The following is an 18,645-nucleotide window of genomic DNA, read 5'->3' on the forward strand; positions in this document are numbered from 1 at the left end:
TGATTTAATCCCCCTTCCCCCTTTTTTGTCAACTAATAATGGCAAAGGGAGGAAGGCAAATTATTTAGAAAACACTCCGTGAACTACTCTCTAGGACAATATTTCATGAAAACTAAGATAACTTTGATTAAAAATTTGGCCTCAAAAACGTATATATATATATATATATATATATATATATATATATATATATATATATATATATATATATATATATATATATATATATATATATATATATATATATATATATATATATATATATATATATATATATATATATATATATATATACCCAGAATTTTTTGGAGGGGGTGGAAGGTTGGACCACACTGCCGTTCTAAGACGAACAAATAAACTTTCAAATGGGGATAAATCCATTTATTTAGACAGTGAAAAAAACAGGTACAAAAGTCCAGATATTTCGGTCACATATACAGCGACCGTCTACTGAAGACGGTCGCTGTATATGTGACCGAAATATCTGGACTTTTGTACCCGTTATTTTCACTGTCTAAATAAATGGATTTATCCCCATTTGAAGGTTTATTAGTTCATTTGTTATTTTAAATTTATAATCCAGTTAGGCCTACTTTTCTAGTTTCATGAAGGTAGCTGGCAATTGTATATGTGATTAATTGTAGGCCTATATTATATATTTTAGTTAGTTTTTTTTCGGTTAACCTGAAACCGAAAACATCCTCCAGTTCGTTGTGGAGGATGTTGAACTAACCAAATGAGATGAGATGAGATATACATTTATTAAAAAAGAAAACAAACACTATTCGCCTTTCGCCTGCCAAGAAAGCCAATAAGCTTGAAAGGGCAAGCGAGGTTATCACTCTCAGCTAATTAAAATAACATTCATACCTTGCTACTCAACACACAAGAAAATTATCTGATGAAGAAATAAAGGAAAAAAGAGAGAAAGAGGAAAATACAAGAAGTAGATAGAAAAAAAAGAAAAAAAAACAAAACTAAATCGGGGAAATACCTTAAATAGAATGACAACCTGGAGTGGGCTTAACACCAAATTCACTCACGAGATAAAAGAAACTTCTTTACCCGTGACTTGAAAGCCGGAAGACTAGGCGCATTTTTCACACACTCGGGCAATATATTCCAAACATGGGGACCATAATGGCGAATCACAAAAGATGCCCGAGTGGTGCTCCCAAACTCATGAGTTAAGTCATCAGCTTTTCTTGTATTATGATCATGACGGTCTCTATTAAAAGTAAAAATATTTTCAAAAGCAGGGGTGAGCAGCTGATTCAAATATTTATACGAGAAAATCGCGACTTGGTAATCTCGAATTTGGGATACATTCATTAACTTATTCTTTTTAAAATGCTCATAAGCAGGAACCTCATCAGAATCATCAAATTCAGATAATAATTTTACAACTCTATTCTGAAGTTTTTGTACTCTTTTGAAACATGTAACAAAATTACTTGCCCATATAGAGCATCCGTAGCTAATATATGGGTAAAATATAGAAAAATAAATCATTTTCAGGATCTTTTTGGGACTAGATTTTTAATTCTTCGCATCACCCCATGGCCTCTGCTTAATTTTTCAGCTATTGCACTTGAGTGGTTTTTCCACGACAGGTTTTCATCAATTAAAAACCCCAAATACTTCGTTGTTGCTACTCTCTTTATCACATTTTCTTGAACCGTGATATGGTCATTTCCAGCACTAGAAGAAAATCTAAAAAATATCATGAAAAAGGTTTTAGAAAAGTTTAGGGTTAACATATTTTGCTGAGAAAAAGTTAGAAATTCAGAAACTGCATTATGAATTTCATTATATAAAACATCAAGTGAAGGCGCTGCCAGAAAAGCAAAGTGTCATCTGCAAACCGGATGACACCAGCCTCTGACAGGTAATGTTTAACTCGATAAGTGAAAATAATGAAAAGTAGAGGTCCCAAGATTGACCCTTGTGGGACCCAATATTCTATTTTCTTTTTTGAAGATAGAGATGACCTATTCTGAACTATCATATACCTATTTTGTAGATACGATGAAAACCACTCCAGACTTGAACCATTCACCCCAATCGAGCCAAGAGCTTGAATAAGCTCTGAGTGTTCCACCGTATCGAACGCTTTTTTCATATCCAAAACCACAGCTGCAGGTATGAGACCAGCTTCAAATGCATCACTAATCCTATCAACCAATTTCAGAACTGCTGTATCCGTAGATAGGCCTTTTCTGAACCCAAATTGATTTTCCATTAGAATTTTATTCTTTTCAATATAATAACTTAACTGGGCATGTACCACTTTCTCATATACTTAGAGAAAAATGGGAGAATAGATATAGGTCTTCGATTCGATGGGTCATCTTTTTCCCTCCTTTATGAAGAGGAATCACTCTTGCAATCTTTAGTGCTTCCGGGAAGACTCCAAGATCTAAAGAAAGGTTGATGAGGTGCGTCAACACAGGTAAAACACTCGTTTTTGCGGCCTTTATGAGTTTCAGGGAAAACTCGTCCATCCCGCCAGAGCTTGACTTCATCGTACCCAAGAATCGTGCCACTTTCCGTTCCGAATACCTTGCAAACTCAAAGGAATTCTGACTTACAGGCTGTCTTTTAACGACAGATCCAAAACTCGCAGATGTGTGTAGTTTAGCCCGCGCTTGTTCGCAGAGTCTTTTTCCTTCATTTGCAAAATAACCACACAGAAATTCAGATATGTCTTGAGAATCAGTAAGACGACCTCCTGCTGTCTCCATGACTCTCACCTCCTCCTTACTCTGAAATTTACCCAAAAGTTTATTTATTGTTTTCCATGTATTTTTCATACCCCCTTGATTTTCATGAAATTCATTTTGGAAATAAAGTTTCTGAGCATTCCGTTTTACTGAATTTAAAATATTACGAAATCTTTTGAATTTCATAAAACTATCATCTGAATGATCCTTTAAATAATTCACATAAAGTTTGTTTTTCTGCTTTATTGAAACTAGAATAGCTTTTGATATCCATGGTTTCTTAGGAAAATTTCTTTTAGTGTTTATTCTTCGCAAGGGACATGTTTCATTCATTACATTCGTCACTATCTCACTGAATAGGTCATATGCAGTATTTGGACACTTTTCCTTTATTACACTCGAGAAATTTGTTTCATCCATCATATTTGCAAAACTCTTTAGGTTTTCATTATTCATTTCACGGTAAAACGAAGTCCTTTCATTTCGTTTATTTTCCTTTGACTGATTTAGCTTTATTTTACTTATTAAAAGAAGGTGATCCGAGCCGTCGGACACGATCACATCTGCTTGGGATCTTTCAAGCAATCCACCAATAAAGAAAAAATTATCAATTAAAGATGCCGAGAGATGCGAAATCCGAGTTGGAATAGTCACAAGAGGAAAACTATCATGTGACACCATCATATTAACAAAATCTAAGCTATTCGCTTTTTTTAGTAAATCTATATCAAAATCTCCCATCATAAATTTGTTTTTATTTTCATTATTAATTTTATCTAACAATGGTTCAAATTCATCAAGAAAAAAACTAATATCACATGACGGATTTTTGTAAATTAATCCCAAAATCAAGTTCCTTTCCCCTTCATTTTCAATTTCAATGAAAAGTGTTTCGATCCTACCTTCAAGCCACAGGGAAAGGTCATCCCTAACCCAATATTGGGTACCTTCATTAATCAAAAGGCCTAGACCACGCCGCTCAATGGTTGTACGTTCTCTTCGCTCGCAAATATATCCTGGGAAAGAAAAATCACATGGCAGTGACTTGCTAGAAACAAATGTCTCACAAAGGCCTACAATACACGGTTTCTTATCTAGCGACCTTAAAATCTCACATAAAGAAGAATATGCCGTTCTTAGACCTTGACAATTCCAGAAAACAATCGCTCTTTCTGCACTCGCAGGATTTGAATACTCAAAGATTATTTGGATTCACATAATTACTAGGGCGACAATTCAACGAAAAATTATCTATGCATTCATCATCCCCCGCAAGTGTGTCACGAGCTTGGCTTCCAAGAATAAACCGGTTTTTTTCGAATTCATTCAAAGGGTAATAATATATATTCGCACTCATTGAAGTGGGTGATTACCTTTACTACAAAAAAACATACTGATAGGCAGAAAGAAGAAGGAAAAAAAACGAAAGGAACGGAAAATTTGCCTATAAAATAAAAAAGGGAAAACAAGCATACAAGTAATTCAACAACACAATTTACACAACACAAAATTATATGGTCAGATTCGGCAGACGAACCACTTCAGCCATAGCTCGAATTTTACGGATATCTCCCCCTGAGTTTTTTCCCAAAAATCTTCCCGTTATTCGATCAAACATTTCTGTTTCCAAGCTTACTCTTAGCCAAGTCAAGAATCTGTTTCTTTTTTGATGTTAGGTACTCGGTGACAAAAATTCCCGACCGAGCAAGCTTTGACTTACATGAAAACACTTTTCTTGCAATTTCAGCAGACTTGAACGCAACCAACACAGGCAAAGGACGCTTTTTTGCATTTACAATGGTGTCCAAATCAGTATAATTTGCTCGAATTTTAAATACAGAAACTATTGCGGTCAAAGAAAAATCAGAAATTTGCATTTTATCTGTAATCACATTCAGTACACACTCAGAGATGAGAAGACCCCCACTACTGTGGTCAAAACCATGAAATACGAGCTGATTCAGTCGTTTTTCCTGCTCTATATCATCAAGACGGTTTTCAAGCTGTTAAACCCTATTTTCCAGGGCGAGGTTTGCAGTTTGTAGAGCCCGTAGTTTGTTTTCAATCTCATTAAACTTAGCCGAATACTGAACGAGTATAGAGTCGTGAATCTGAGAAGCGATAGTCAACCATACCCGCACTATTTGACATTCCAACTTTTTTACAAACTTCTTTTTAAATATCATTACGGATACTGGATTTAAGTGTGTCCAAGTCCGATAAAACAGAGTTTACTGAATTCACCGATGTATTTGGTAAACTCGAACCAGTGATCTCAAGATGCTTATGAGGAAAATCAGCTAATTCCGCAAAAGCGTTCGCAACGCCTAATTCATATTTCTTCTTAGCCTCCTTTGAAATGCTAACAAAGTTCGAAAGCTGTGAGGCTGTTGTTGTCACGATTTCATGGCTTCCGTAACAAAATACAACGTAAGATATTTTATTGTTCTTGGCCTTAATTATGTCCAACACTCGGCAGGGCCATGGTGGATAACTTCTGAATTTTGCTAGAACAACAGCATCCTTTTCGAACTGAACCATTGAAATGTATTATCAAAAAGGCAAAAAACTACACTTAACTTTGAATAGTTAGGTCAACGTGAGCTTATGAATCACCTTATGATCGGTTCATCCGTCCAAATATCCAACAAAATTGTTGTATCCAATTTCATTCAATATCTAGTTCATTATTCATTAATTATGTCCAACAAATCATATCCAATTTCATTCAATAGGTCACTGCGCTTTTGTATGTGTAAAGATTGTTGCTAGGCTTACGCAAGTTAGATATAAGTGTATTTCTTGTATTTAGTGTTTTATTACGTTAAGGGTATATTTTTGGTATTTAGTGCATGTTCCAATTCAAAGGTATAGTTAGGTATGTGTTGTTTTATGTACTTGTTTCTGCTTTCTTTTCTATTCAAGGTAGTGGATCACATGACCAAAAACCTGCCAGCCAATGAGAGGCTACTTTGGGGGGTCATGGAACCAGTATTGTATGCTTGGGCCTTGGAAGATAAGAAGGGGGAAAAGACAACTTGTGGACAGTTCAGCTTTGGAACCAACAGTGACAACTGGTTAGAGGAACACCGCTGGGAGAGTTCGAGCAACCTCCACCTTTCTATAATATACGGTGCGCTGGGAGAGTTTAACAATAACCTCCACATCACTGCCGTCGGAGAGTTCCAGTAACCTCCACTAGCCAACCTAGACGACGAGCTTGGAAAGTGTAGCAGCCACTTCCAAATCAACGGTGCCAGCCGGTGCACGTTGACTGTAGCTCGGATTCTCTACGGCTTCAAGAGGACTGTTCACAAGTGTACTCTAGTATTGTATTTTCTTTATTCGTTTATTAAAGTAGTTTTAGCAACCTCTTGAGTAGATACGAATCTTACCTACCACGCTACCCAAGGTCTTGTCCTCGTGGAGACTTGATCACCCCCCACTGGGGACCAATAAGACGGTATTTCTTTAGAGAAATACACCATACTTCACAGTGGTGGCAGCTACTCACGGTGTTTTTGACCACTCCTAAGAAACTCCTTTCTAATAATTTGTTAAGCTGTCTTTATTTCCTAGCCTTAAGTTTAAAACCATGCCGGCCGACTTAGGGGCCCATGTTAAAGACCTCGAAGCTAGGCTAGCAGATGCAGAGGCTCGTCTGACCTCGCAGAGAGTTAGTTCTGATATTTACCAACCAACTCCTCCTATGCCTGTTAATTATTATATAGAACAATGTCCGCCAATTCCTATACTTTCGCATCCAGGCGATATTCATTCCTGGATCTTAACTCTAAAACAAATACAAAAGAGTCAGTCGAAGGGGGACGCCTCTATGGTGTCTCAGGCTATCTGTTACACCAGGGGGGAGATTCAGAGATTTCTATATAATGTTGATCTGAAAAGTGTCAAAAATCTTTCAGACCTCGAAAGAACCCTTAAAATAGCGTTTTGCCCATAAAAAACTTTAGTACAAAAACTACAATCATTAGTCAGAGAAAAACATAAAGAGAACTAATTAGTCTATAAATTTTATTATAGAATAGCTTGTAATGCACAGTATTATTGCAAGCCAGCCAACAAAAACGACACCAGTAGTCGCATCTCAAATATTTTTAAAGTGGCTTAAAAACTAATATCGTGTGCCAAGTAATGGAACAAATATCACAAGATTGCAATAATGATGAACTACTAGAATTAGTTAGGGAATTTGAAACAATTGATTTAGCATTTTGAAGTCCTAAGGAACTTTTAACTGAAGCATTCAGCGGTCAAAACATCAACCATGACATGTAACACAGCCGAACTTCCTCTATGTCAAAATCAACTAGAGGTAATTATTTCAGAAATGATTTTAGTGGTAGAAATAGTGCTCGCATAAGATGTTGGAATTTAGGGGTCCTCACAAACAATCTGTATGTAAGGAACCTACAACGTGTATCCATTGTGGTGAAATAGGACATAAGTCAAAATTTTGCTTAGCCCCAGCGCCTGTAAATCTACCACAAGCAAACCAAAAAAAACTAAATAATTCGACTTTACCGGAGGCCGAGTCGAACCTTATGCGAAGTCCTCTAATAAATAATATTTCTTCTGTGAACCGTTCTGATTCACAAATTTGTTATTTGAGCATACCAGAATCAACCAACTGTGTCTCATTTCCATTTATGTATGATGTAATATTGTGCGAATCTATTAAAATTTTAGCATTTATTGACACCGGTTGTCAAAGGTCACTATTATCGGAAAATTTATTCTACAGCCTTCCGGAGCAAATACAAAAGAAAATTAAAACGTCAGTCTCAGCTGTAAAATCCTTGAGTGGAAATATTTTTCATGTTTTGGTGAAAATCAAAATTCTTGTTGCTATATCTGACGCAGTGAAACAAAGAAAAATTCATTGGGAATTTCTCGTTATTAGTGAACTTAAGTTTCCTCTAATAGTAGGCTATGATTTCTTAAATTGCTTGGAAATTTCTCTTGATACCCGTCGAAACCAAATCAGTTTAGGCTCCAATAGTCTATATCAAGAAAATTTTAGCGCATTTTTTGCCGAAAACACTGGTAACGCTTGTACAGGAAATGTATATGTAGCTAAACAGATAACCATTTCACCAAACTCTTTTAGAATAATCAAAGTGAAACCGCAATCTAGTAACCAAAGTACTGTAGCTCATGGGGATTGTCTGATGTTCACGCCTTCACCAGCGTGGCAAATCTGTATTTCAGGGTCAATCAGTGAAGTGTCTAATTACTCATTTCCCTTAGTATTTTTTAACCCCACCCAAGATAAATTAACCTTATTAAGAGGTAAATTAATGGAATATTTTGAGCTTCTCCCAGACGACTTAGCCTCAAGCTCTGGGTTAATTGCAGCCTGTTCTGAAAATGAATTTTCTCAAAGCAATAAAACTCAGGTAGATTTAAAAACTGAATGGACTAATGATGAATTTTTAAAACATGTCAATACCGGAGAGTTAACCGATAAAAATAGTGAAAAATTTAAAACTTTCATTTGTAAATTTAAAGATGTATTCGCTCGCACTGCTTATGATATTGGGGGTATTGACTTAGATGGATTTGTCGTTCCAATTGATGAAACAGTTCCAATTAAAAGCAAAAAACAATTTCCATTACCATTTTTAATGCAGGAAGTAATAATGAAACACGTTAAGGAAATGCTTCGAGCTAAGATTATTGAAGTGGGTCGATCACCATTCAACTCACCTGTTTTTATCATTGGCAAACCTAATAAAGAGGGCAAAATCTTCCCCAAACATCTTTGGAATGAAGAAAACAGTAGGTTCTTAATTGATCTTAGAGAAGTCAATAAAGGTATTGAAGATAGTCAATGGGAAATTCGAAGAATTGAAGAAGTTATAACTGATATGGCAGGGAAAAAACAATTTTCTACATTAGACATCAAACACTCCTTTTACGCATGAAATTTATCTGAAGAAAGTCGCCAATTATTTTATTTCAATGTTAAAGGTATGTCATAACGATTTTTAAAAGCACAAATGGGAGCTAAAAGCAGTCCTAGACAATTTTTAGAATTTTTGGGAATCATTTTTCGGGACGTCCCTAGGAAAACAAATGACGAAATAAATTTCTCTGATTTTTTGAGTTGGTGTGTAGATGACCTAACAATACATACGGAAAGCAAAAAATTTGAAGATCATTTGAAACATTTACAAATTTTTTTTGAAAGGATAAGAGAATTCAACCTTAAACTCAATTTATCAAAATGCTGTTTTTTTGCAAATTCAGTCAATCTGATAGGATTGAAAGTCTCACCCGAAGGGATTTCTCCTCAGGAATAAAAGATTGAAGTGGTTAGGGCGAAGACACCACCTATGGACGTTTCAGACTTTCGTTGTTTCCTAGGCATGACTTCATTTTTACGAAGTTTTTACCTTAACTATGCAGAAATTTCATATCCTTTGGTTCGCCTAACTCGCAAAAATGTCCCATTTGTTTTTGGACCCACCGAAATGGAGGGTTTTGAAAAACTAAAATCCGAACTTACTAAACCAAAAACAATTCTACTCCGTTTTCCATCGAAATCAGAGGATTTTCATTTGTTCACAGATGCTAGCATGAAAGCAATCAGCGCTCTACATTGTGTAAAATGTAAAACCACAGATAACTTTCAAATAGTTGCAAGCTATTCTAAAATTCTCAGCGGACCCGCATCTAGATATGACAATCATAACAGAGAATTATTCACACTTTATTCCGGGATTAAACATTTTCAAAAAACCTTTCTATGGTCCGCTCATACACATTGCTATACAGATTGCAGGGCCCGATCTTATTTAAAGAGAGCTAAAGACGTAAATAGCAAGTTATACCGTATTGCTGTTTTAATAGACAGTGAGCAATTTACCTTCCGTCACATTCCTGGAGTTAAAAATCCTAGTGACTATTTGAGCCGCCCTAGTTCTGAATTTGTTGAAAAATACAGAAAAGGTAAGATTGATGAGTTAGAACAGGAATTTGAGTGCCTTCAAGGTGAATATGTTGATTTTATTGAACTAGGAAAAAAGGAACTCAGACAGGCTCAAAAGCACAAACAAGACATAAAACCAGGGTACAAATTTTTGGAAACTGTACCCGGAAAACGATTTGATTTTCGGGAAATGGAGTCTCAGGACTCGGACCCAAATTCTGTAATTTGTAATAGTCGGTCAACCGTAAGGGGTAGGCCTATCGTGCCTATTGGTCACGAGCAAGTCATGACAAGGGGTCATGTAATCCAGAGGGAAGCCATTGGGGCCCCTCTAAGGGATGCAAAAAAGGGTTGCATCCATAGGAATGCAGAAAAGGGTGGCATTCCGGCGCGCAAAGGAGGCACAAACTTGTGCTCACAGGGAAATCATGATCATGAATCTGGTATAGAGTCTCCCAGGCTAAAAATTGAGGCAAATGAAGCAAGCGTATTACCAAAATGGCTTCTAAAATATGAACTGGTAATTCATAATGGGCTAGTTTATGCAGTCGATGGTACTGGAGATAAAAGACGTGTAAATAAATATAAAATTTTGGTACCAAAAGAACTTATCTCCACAACCATTGCCTTAATGCATAACAAATTATTGTTAGGTGCCCATCAAAGGTATATAAAAACGATAGAGCGAGTACGCAAATTTGTAATGTTTGAAAACTTGCCGGTGCTCGTACAAAATTATGTCAAAAATTGTGATTCATGTCTTCGTCGAAATATAACGGGTCCTATGCTGAACCCAAGTTTGGCTGAAAATATTCCTCCGTCGCACTTATTTCATGCATTTTCTATAGATAGTGAATTCGCTCATAATAAAATTCTTTTCAATGCTACAAAACTTAATTTTGATTTCGAATCATTAGACTTCAAAAAAATTCATAGCTTTCTTGAGAGAGAGATGTATTCTGAAAAAGGCATAAATAGCCTAAAATCTATTTTGAGCAAAACAAAATTACACAGAAAAATTGAATCAGCACAGTCCATGAGTATTGGGATCATGACTGGCGGCACGTTAATTTTCCTAATCCTAATCGGAATTTCAACGTTGATGCTCCTTAAATTAAGGAAATTATAGATTGATTATAGAGAAATGAAAAAAAGTGGTTTTAGAATAGTCGAACAAGGGGACAATGAATAATAACAAATGTGAGTAGGGAAGGAATAAAAATTAATTTAAAATGTATGAAAAAAAAAGTAATAAAAATGTTTTTTTTCAATAAGAGAGGGGGAGAAATGTAAAGATTGTTGCTAGGCTTACGCAAGTTAAGGTATAAGTGTATTTCTTGTATTTAGTGTTTTATTACGTTAAGGGTATATTTTTGGTATTTAGTGCATGTTCCAATTCAAGGGTATAGTTAGGTATGTGTTGTTTTATGTACTTGTTTCTGCTTTCTTTTCTATTCAAGGTACTGGATCATATGACCAAAAACCTGCCAGCCAATGAGAGGCTACTTTTGGGGGTCATGGAACCAGTATTGTATGCTTGGGCCTTGGAAGATAAGAAGGGGGAAAAGACAACTTGTGGACAGTTCAGCTTTGAGAACCAACAGTGACGAGTGGTTAGAGGAACACCGCTGGGAGAGTTCGAGCAACCTCCATCTTTCTATAATATACGGTGCGCTGGGAGAGTTTAACAATAACCTCCACATCACTGCCGTCGGAGAGTTCCAGTAACCTCCACTAGCCAACCTAGACGGCGAGTTTGGAAAGTGTAGCAGCCACTTCCAAATCAACGGTGCCAGCCGGTGCAAGTTGACTATAGCTCGAATTCTCTACGGCTTCAAGAGGACTGTTCACAAGTGTACTCTAGTATTGTATTTTGTCTATTCGTTTATTAAAGTAGTTTTAGCAACCTCTTGAGTAGATACGAATCCTGCCTACCACGCTACCCAAGGTCTTGTCCTCGTGGAGGCTTGATCACCCCCCCACTGGGGACCAATAAGACGGTATCTCTTTAGAGAAATATACCATACTTCACATATGTAACAGGTTTTAGATAATGTAATACAATGTAATAATGTAATGTAATAATAATGTAATACTGCTACTAATACTACAACTACTGCTAACACTAAGGGCAAGGGTATTCAGGTGAAAATTTCAAGGGAATTTTGAGACGGTATTGAAGTAAACGAAAAACAACATGTACAAGGAGGTTGTTAAAAGGATGTTTCAGCAATGTCACGGATACTATATAGGATATTCAGTTGGGTACTACTCTTGGCGCCTGAATTTAAAAACCAACATATTCAGTTGTCGCGGATACTATATAGGATATTCAGTTGGGTACTACTCTTGGCGCCTGAATTTAAAAACCAGGTGTTGAAAGAGGGACCAGTAGCCTCCCTATTTCTCAAGCGGTATATTTTATACATATGTTTTATAGGTACTTTTGTATTATATAGTACCGAAACTCTAAAACGAAGCTTGTCATTACAATGACAAAATCTAGCATTTATGCTGATTCTTGATGCACACAATTTATTTTTTTGAAATTGCTCATACAAAAATAACACAAATGAAAATATACATAATTTTGAAACGGGATTTAAAACTCTCCAAAAAGGGGGCAATCTTGATGAAAATCATACATGAAATTAATCATGTGTGAGAACCCAAAAACCATTATCTACAAAATATGAAATTTCTTATTAGGCCCGTTTTTTAGCACCAAGATCTTACATCTAAGATTTTACAACTTTCTGCAAAGATTATCGTTTTTTAACTCATCTTTGTTCTAAGATCTTACAGCTCACTGATGTTAGCAAAAAGTGTGAAGACTGCCACTGTTCTGCCATATAGAACAATGACGAGAGAACTTTGATGATCTACTCATCATTGTTCTCAGACCGCTGATCAGAGCAGAATGATGAAAGACGTTTGCATTCCTCGAAACAAATTCCTGCGTACGTGCCTGGGGTAATTATAAGCATTCTTTTGTCTTAGACTTAGACACCATACTGGTGTGCAGTACGGTATACAATGCATGCAGTCCGCACCAAAAATATACCATTATTACAGACTGGTTATTTAATAAAACTTAACACAAGTCAACCTATCCAGTTCTAATGCTACTCAAGGAAGTGAAGTTATTCTCACATCCTAAAGTCTCAAAACTCGAGAAACTTCCTCATTTCATTAACATTTTTGTATGAGACACTCAAATCATCAGCAAAATACAAGTCAAGCTTCCATATAGATAGGGCAAAGACCAGGAGGCCCTGCACAGGGCAAAGACCAGAAGGTCCCTGCACAGAGGGCGTTACAACCCAAATATTGGCTTCAAGGAGCCCCCTCCCAAAAAATTTAATATTATGTCTAAAAAATGTCTTTCGCGTTTTTAAGATATAATCTCATAGGTGTCCTCTTATACCCCCAAGATTTGGCCGAAAGGACCCCCTCCATATTCTACAAGAGATGAATAACAATGACTCAAAATCACCCTCTTATTTTGTTTGACCCAACCAGGGCCGTATCCATGATTTTTTACGGGGGGGGGGGTTACAAGAAAGAACTTTAAAACACATAAAAATCTATTTATACTAATTTTTGTTACGTTTTTAACGAGTCGGACAAATGTTTTGGGAGGGAAGGTCAAAACTCCTAGCCCCCCCTGGATGCCACCCAAAACAGAAAATCACCCTACCAGTCGCCTAACCTGAGCATCTGACCGTTGAGCATATATGGCCAAGCGTGTCCGTAACAAAAATAATTTGAAGTAAATCCATAAAACCTGGTTTTTGGTCATGGCCATAAAATAGACAAAAAGCCAGATGCTACGCTTTTTTAAAATAGAATTAGCACCATTTAACAGAATTTTTCTGAGTTGAAGAAAAAAAAATACGGCGCTTACCTTCTGGATTGAAGTTTCCTTAGTTAGAGAAAAAAAGTAAGTATTTTTTTTTTATTTAGAAAAAAAAAACGTGGTCTTTCCAAAAAATGTTCTGAGCTGAAGAAGAAGAAAAAGGATATTTACGGGTTAAAGAGAGAAAAAAAAAGAAAAGAAATACTGAACTTACCCTAGGGAAAGAATAGTTTGCATAATCCGTTGAATTGGCATTTTCAATTAGTAAAATTTGTACAAAGCCCTCAACTACTTCGCAATCTGTCAGGTTCTTCAATCCTTCTGGAGTATTTCGTATATCTACACTTTGACAAACTAAAAGATAAAAATACGCATTTAAGTAAAAAACATACAAAATTAACATATTTATTTCAGTTACTATAGTAGGAAGACCAAATAAGTAGGAAGATATAAGTATAGTAGGAAGATAGCCAAATAATTACTGTAATACATTATATAATGAAACATATAAAACGATACTTGTGCGTTATAAGGTGCACACAAAAGAAGTAAAGTTTGGTTAATGATAACAAAAAAAAAATAGCATGAAAACATAATAGTTTAGAAACAAATTTGGGCTATATATTTGCACATTAAGGGGGGAGGGGGTAAAGCATAGGATATATTAAATACATAACCTAACCTAGGTACACCCCCCCCCTAAACCCCAAAAAAACAACAGTTATATATTGTAAACGCAACAACAAATCCCGCTTTGCATTCCATTTCCTGCAAATACACGTTTGACGGGTTTCCTGTATGGTTTCCATGTGCAGTCTATAGCGGTGTTTACCATATAGGCTAATACACAAGTACCTATAAAACAGATAAATAAAATATACCGCTTTGACATTCATGATTAAAATTTTTGTCTATTCATTCCTGATCACTAGCACATAAATAAACTAAAATAAATAGCCTCAACTTTAACCTTGATGTGGGGTAAAAACAATACTTTATTTTTACAATTTTTTTGTAAATTTTGGACAAACTTTTATCCGACTCATACAAAAGTAACAAAAATACAGTAAACAAAATTTCGTAGCTTTGTGTAAAGTTTTTGTACCCAAGCTCTAAATCTTCCTCGAACCACCACAAATCCACCAGACTCTCTAAAACTGTCGGCTCCACTGGCCTTAAGTATGCTATAATAATACACAGTGACCAATAACAATATAAAGGCAGAAAATTTATATGAAAAAATAAAAGAAAATTCATTTAAAAATTACTCAGCGGATATAATATAAAATCTCAATTTAATTGTTAAGTCACTATTTACTTTTAATGCAAAAGGGACAAAATATTTAAAATCGAATCGAAGTGTCGATTCATCGAGAATCGAAGCATTGACATACGAGAAAATCGAAGCATCGAAGTATTGACAAGCCCATAATCCTCCTCCAGCCACCATAAATCCACTAGATCCAGGGGGGGGGAGTTCTGGCCTCTCTTGTTCGAGGCAAAATCTTGATAAGCGCCCCCTCCTATCTACCAAATATTTTCAACCCAAATTTTAACAAAATTTTTATTTAGTAACACATTTCTCACTTGTTAATAAAAATTAAACACAATATATCTAAAAATGCAGTAACATTAATTAAATTCGGTCTACTTACTTTTATTTTCAAGGAATGGCGATAAAGATATGAGAAAAATAAAATTTTCGGATTCTATTTCCTTTTACTTACTGCCGACTGCACCCTTTTACTTACTGCCGACTGCACCCTCTATTTTGTTTAAATAAAGATAAAATTCCGAAAATTACAAAAATAATTATAACCTATAGATTATATATTTGAAATTTTGTGCCCTTAAAATTTCTGCGCCAGGGGCAAGCGCACCCTCTGTACCCCCCTCCCTAAAATCACCTCTGACTTAGACCTTCCTAAAGAGCCAACTCCATTGACCTTAAATAGGCTATAATACTACATAGTAACCGATCTAAATAAAAAGAGGAATATTCATATGATGAAACACAAAAAAATCATTTAAAAAAAAGCGAAAATAATATGACATCACTTAATTGTCACCATTTAGGTTTAAATAGCTATTCTTTCAGTTGTTTTTATTATTATTATTTTTTTTTTTACCATGATTAGCACCTTGGTTTAATGCGAATGCCTCAAAAACTTCAAACTATTTTTGATGATGTAAAAATTGATTCTCGAGAAATACAGAATATCATTATTAAACAGAATATTTTCTAAAAACACCTTTAAAAATCCCAGACTAGACAAAAAACGTGTGCAAAATTATACAAAAATAGTCAATTGACTTACTAAAGCTATAAACAATTACGTTCAAAGGGATAGGCTGATTGTCCTGTGATTACCTTTGATTCTTCGAAATTGAACTTGAACTTTCAATTTCCAATCGAATAAGCCTCCTTCAAAGTTTTTACGATCATCCCTTCAAAAACCTTAAATTTTAACAATTGATAACTTGCAATAACATACAGATTGCTGATACAAGTGTATCAGCCATTTTTTTTGGAACAGCATAGCGTAACAAGATGAAACTTCTGGGGCATCTACCTGCTACTACTGCTATTAATACTGCTACTACTACTACTACTACTACTACTACTACTAATTCAACACTATTATTACTTCTACTGCTCCTACTACGACCTCTACTACTATTAAACTAGCACTACTAAGGCTACGCGTATCAAGTTGAAAATTTGATAGAATGAGGTATTTGAGGTGGAACTTGAACTAAATCAAAAGACAATATGTGCATGCAGATTTTCAAAATGACATATCTCAAAAAGGGATTTGTGTATTAAGTTGGAACTTTCAGAGAGTGCTTAAGGGAAAGTCAATCCACCAAAAGGGAAATATGAGTAGAATGCGCCTTCTGGATTTGCATAAAGCTCTACACCTTTCAAAGAGAGTGAGTATCCCCTCGCAACGTCGTCTGGATTTGCATAAAGCTATAGCAATCTCCATGTTATTTGCTCGGGGGTATATCAATTCCCATGCTATTGTAAGAAATGTCCTTCTAATTTTAGAATTAATATCAAGTTGCTATGAGTCCGGCTTAAGCCAATGCCTTTTCAGGGTATGTTGAACCCAATGAACTTATCTTTGTAATCCTTTCCCTGTACACAATTTCCTTATTTTGCAATAGAAACCCTTTCTTAGAAAGGATTGAATTTAGCAACGTTTGTTTGACAAATAAGGGGAACATATCTTTTGATATAGCGGGAGACTGACGAGAGAAGTCAGTTGGGTTTTTGGCTTTGCTCAAGCTTCTCGTATGCATGTAGAATGTAAGTCTAATGTGTTCCTTGCTCTTTCTTAATTTTATTATGTTAAAATCCTAGTAAATGGGTATATATCCCATTCTTTAATATTATTCTTAGATTCTCTTAAGCAGGAACATATTATTCTTAATATATTAGTTATAATGCTTGCTTTTCTTTAATAGTAGTAGACTTTACCTCTAGAAATTATATGAACAAGAATTGATCTTTGATTGTGAATGATCATTATCGAATTTTGATTTGTTATGAAATAACTATTTAATAAAAAGTTATCTTCTTTAATAATAAAATCTTGGTTTTTCTTATAACTGTGTTGTCTCGTATATTTTATCACGATGATTAGGATTTTGTCAAGATATCTCTCTCACTTGGTTCATTTCGTCTATTGAGGCTTATTTAGGGGTTCTCGGGTCTCATGGCTGAGTTTGGGCATGTAGTCATCACCATAAGAAGACCCCCCCCTCTTACAAAATGGTGGCAGCGAAAACGCGGTGCGATTCTATTGCATTAAAAGCGCCTCTTTTTAACGCTACGCTTAATTTTGAGAGAGCAGAATCTTGATTATAAATCATTTGGTAAAATTTTTAATACTTAAATTACCATACTTAATTGAATCCATTTAGTTTTTCTTCGTCTTCACTGCTTGCCTGTAAGTTTATGCTTTTTTAGATTTATAAAAATAAGACTAACCGCAATAATAAAAACAGCCAAATAATATTTGGATATTGCTCAATTTGGTACCCTCATAAAGGAATTGTTGGCTGGTGGAGTATGAGAATAGATAGTTGCCTTTTCCTCAGTTCCAGTTCACTCAAACAGGATTAGTTGGTTGCTTAAGATTGTTAAGCCATAATTAATTTCTCCTGAAGTAATGTCTCTACCTCAGGAAAGTGATAAACCGGAAGCTTCAGCCCTGGGGCAAGCTTTTATTCTTAATACGGGAGCTACGCCAGCTCCAGTATTCCAAAATATAGCTTATAGTATTATCCATTGTCCATTATAAGTTCATTAAACCACAACAAATGTCTAGTTGGGTTAAATATCTTCAGAGAGTTTGTAGATTAATGGGATTAGAAGAATCAGTTATGATCGAGAGGTACGCTTTCTTAATGTCTGATGAACCGTATAGCTTGTATTTAGAAAAGTATGTGACCGATACACATTTTTCAGGGCTAAACGAATCCCTGTGCTCTGCTTTTCTTGATAAATTTCACGGACCGAAAACATTTAACATATTATGCAAGTTAGGCATGAAAATAATGAGCCGGTCGCAGGATTTTTTTATGCGTTTTAATGCAGAATTTGACACGTTCCCTTCATTAGTTAAAAATGTTCCGGGGAGTGCATGCCTCCTTTCAGGTATTGATTCATTTAAATAACAGGCCTTTGAACAAAAATTACATAAGAATATTAGAAGATTTATTCGCAAAAAAAGGATTGCGCAGATATTACACAAATATTTCAAAATGATAGATTGTAAAATAAGACACTTAGTCTTTTTGGGGATTTTTGGTAGTTGACAATTGCCTTTCGCCGTAATCCTAGAGTTCAAAAATATGGAAGGACTAGACAGTCCCTTTCACTCTCGTGAAAGGAAGTTAGAATTTAGAACCAAGGCTAAGGATTAAGCAGGTTTAATGATGAATTAGCAAATAGGGGTGTATTAGTGATTTCTGATACACCAGTTGACCCTAGAGCATTTAAAAGTGTAGATTGTAAGCTAGTTACTACAGAAAATATCTCAATTATTGATGGCCATAATTCAATTATTGTTCCAAAACCAGAATATGAAGAATTTCTTACT

At 35.4% G+C, this 18,645-nt stretch overlaps 1 protein-coding gene across 1 annotated transcript in view; it reads right to left on the reverse strand.

Moving 5' to 3' along the window:
- Nucleotides 1-17,067, reverse strand: part of LOC148939109 (insulin-like peptide receptor) — a 71,813-nt gene extending 54,746 nt beyond the window's left edge. The window contains exons 1-3 of the mRNA XM_089107317.1: nucleotides 17,019-17,067; nucleotides 14,279-14,389; nucleotides 13,749-13,888 (exon numbers count right to left, since the gene is read on the reverse strand). Coding sequence (XP_088963443.1) covers nucleotides 13,749-13,888; nucleotides 14,279-14,389; nucleotides 17,019-17,067 — 300 coding nt within the window. The remainder of the gene's footprint in view (nucleotides 1-13,748; nucleotides 13,889-14,278; nucleotides 14,390-17,018) is intronic.
- Between the last annotated feature and the right edge of the window lie 1,578 nt (nucleotides 17,068-18,645).

This window comes from Artemia sp. Qi Xiang Cuo, unplaced genomic scaffold, assembly GCF_049724085.1.
Source record: "Artemia sp. Qi Xiang Cuo unplaced genomic scaffold, ASM4972408v1 HiC_scaffold_22, whole genome shotgun sequence".
In the NCBI taxonomy this organism is placed as follows: domain Eukaryota; kingdom Metazoa; phylum Arthropoda; class Branchiopoda; order Anostraca; family Artemiidae; genus Artemia; species Artemia sp. Qi Xiang Cuo.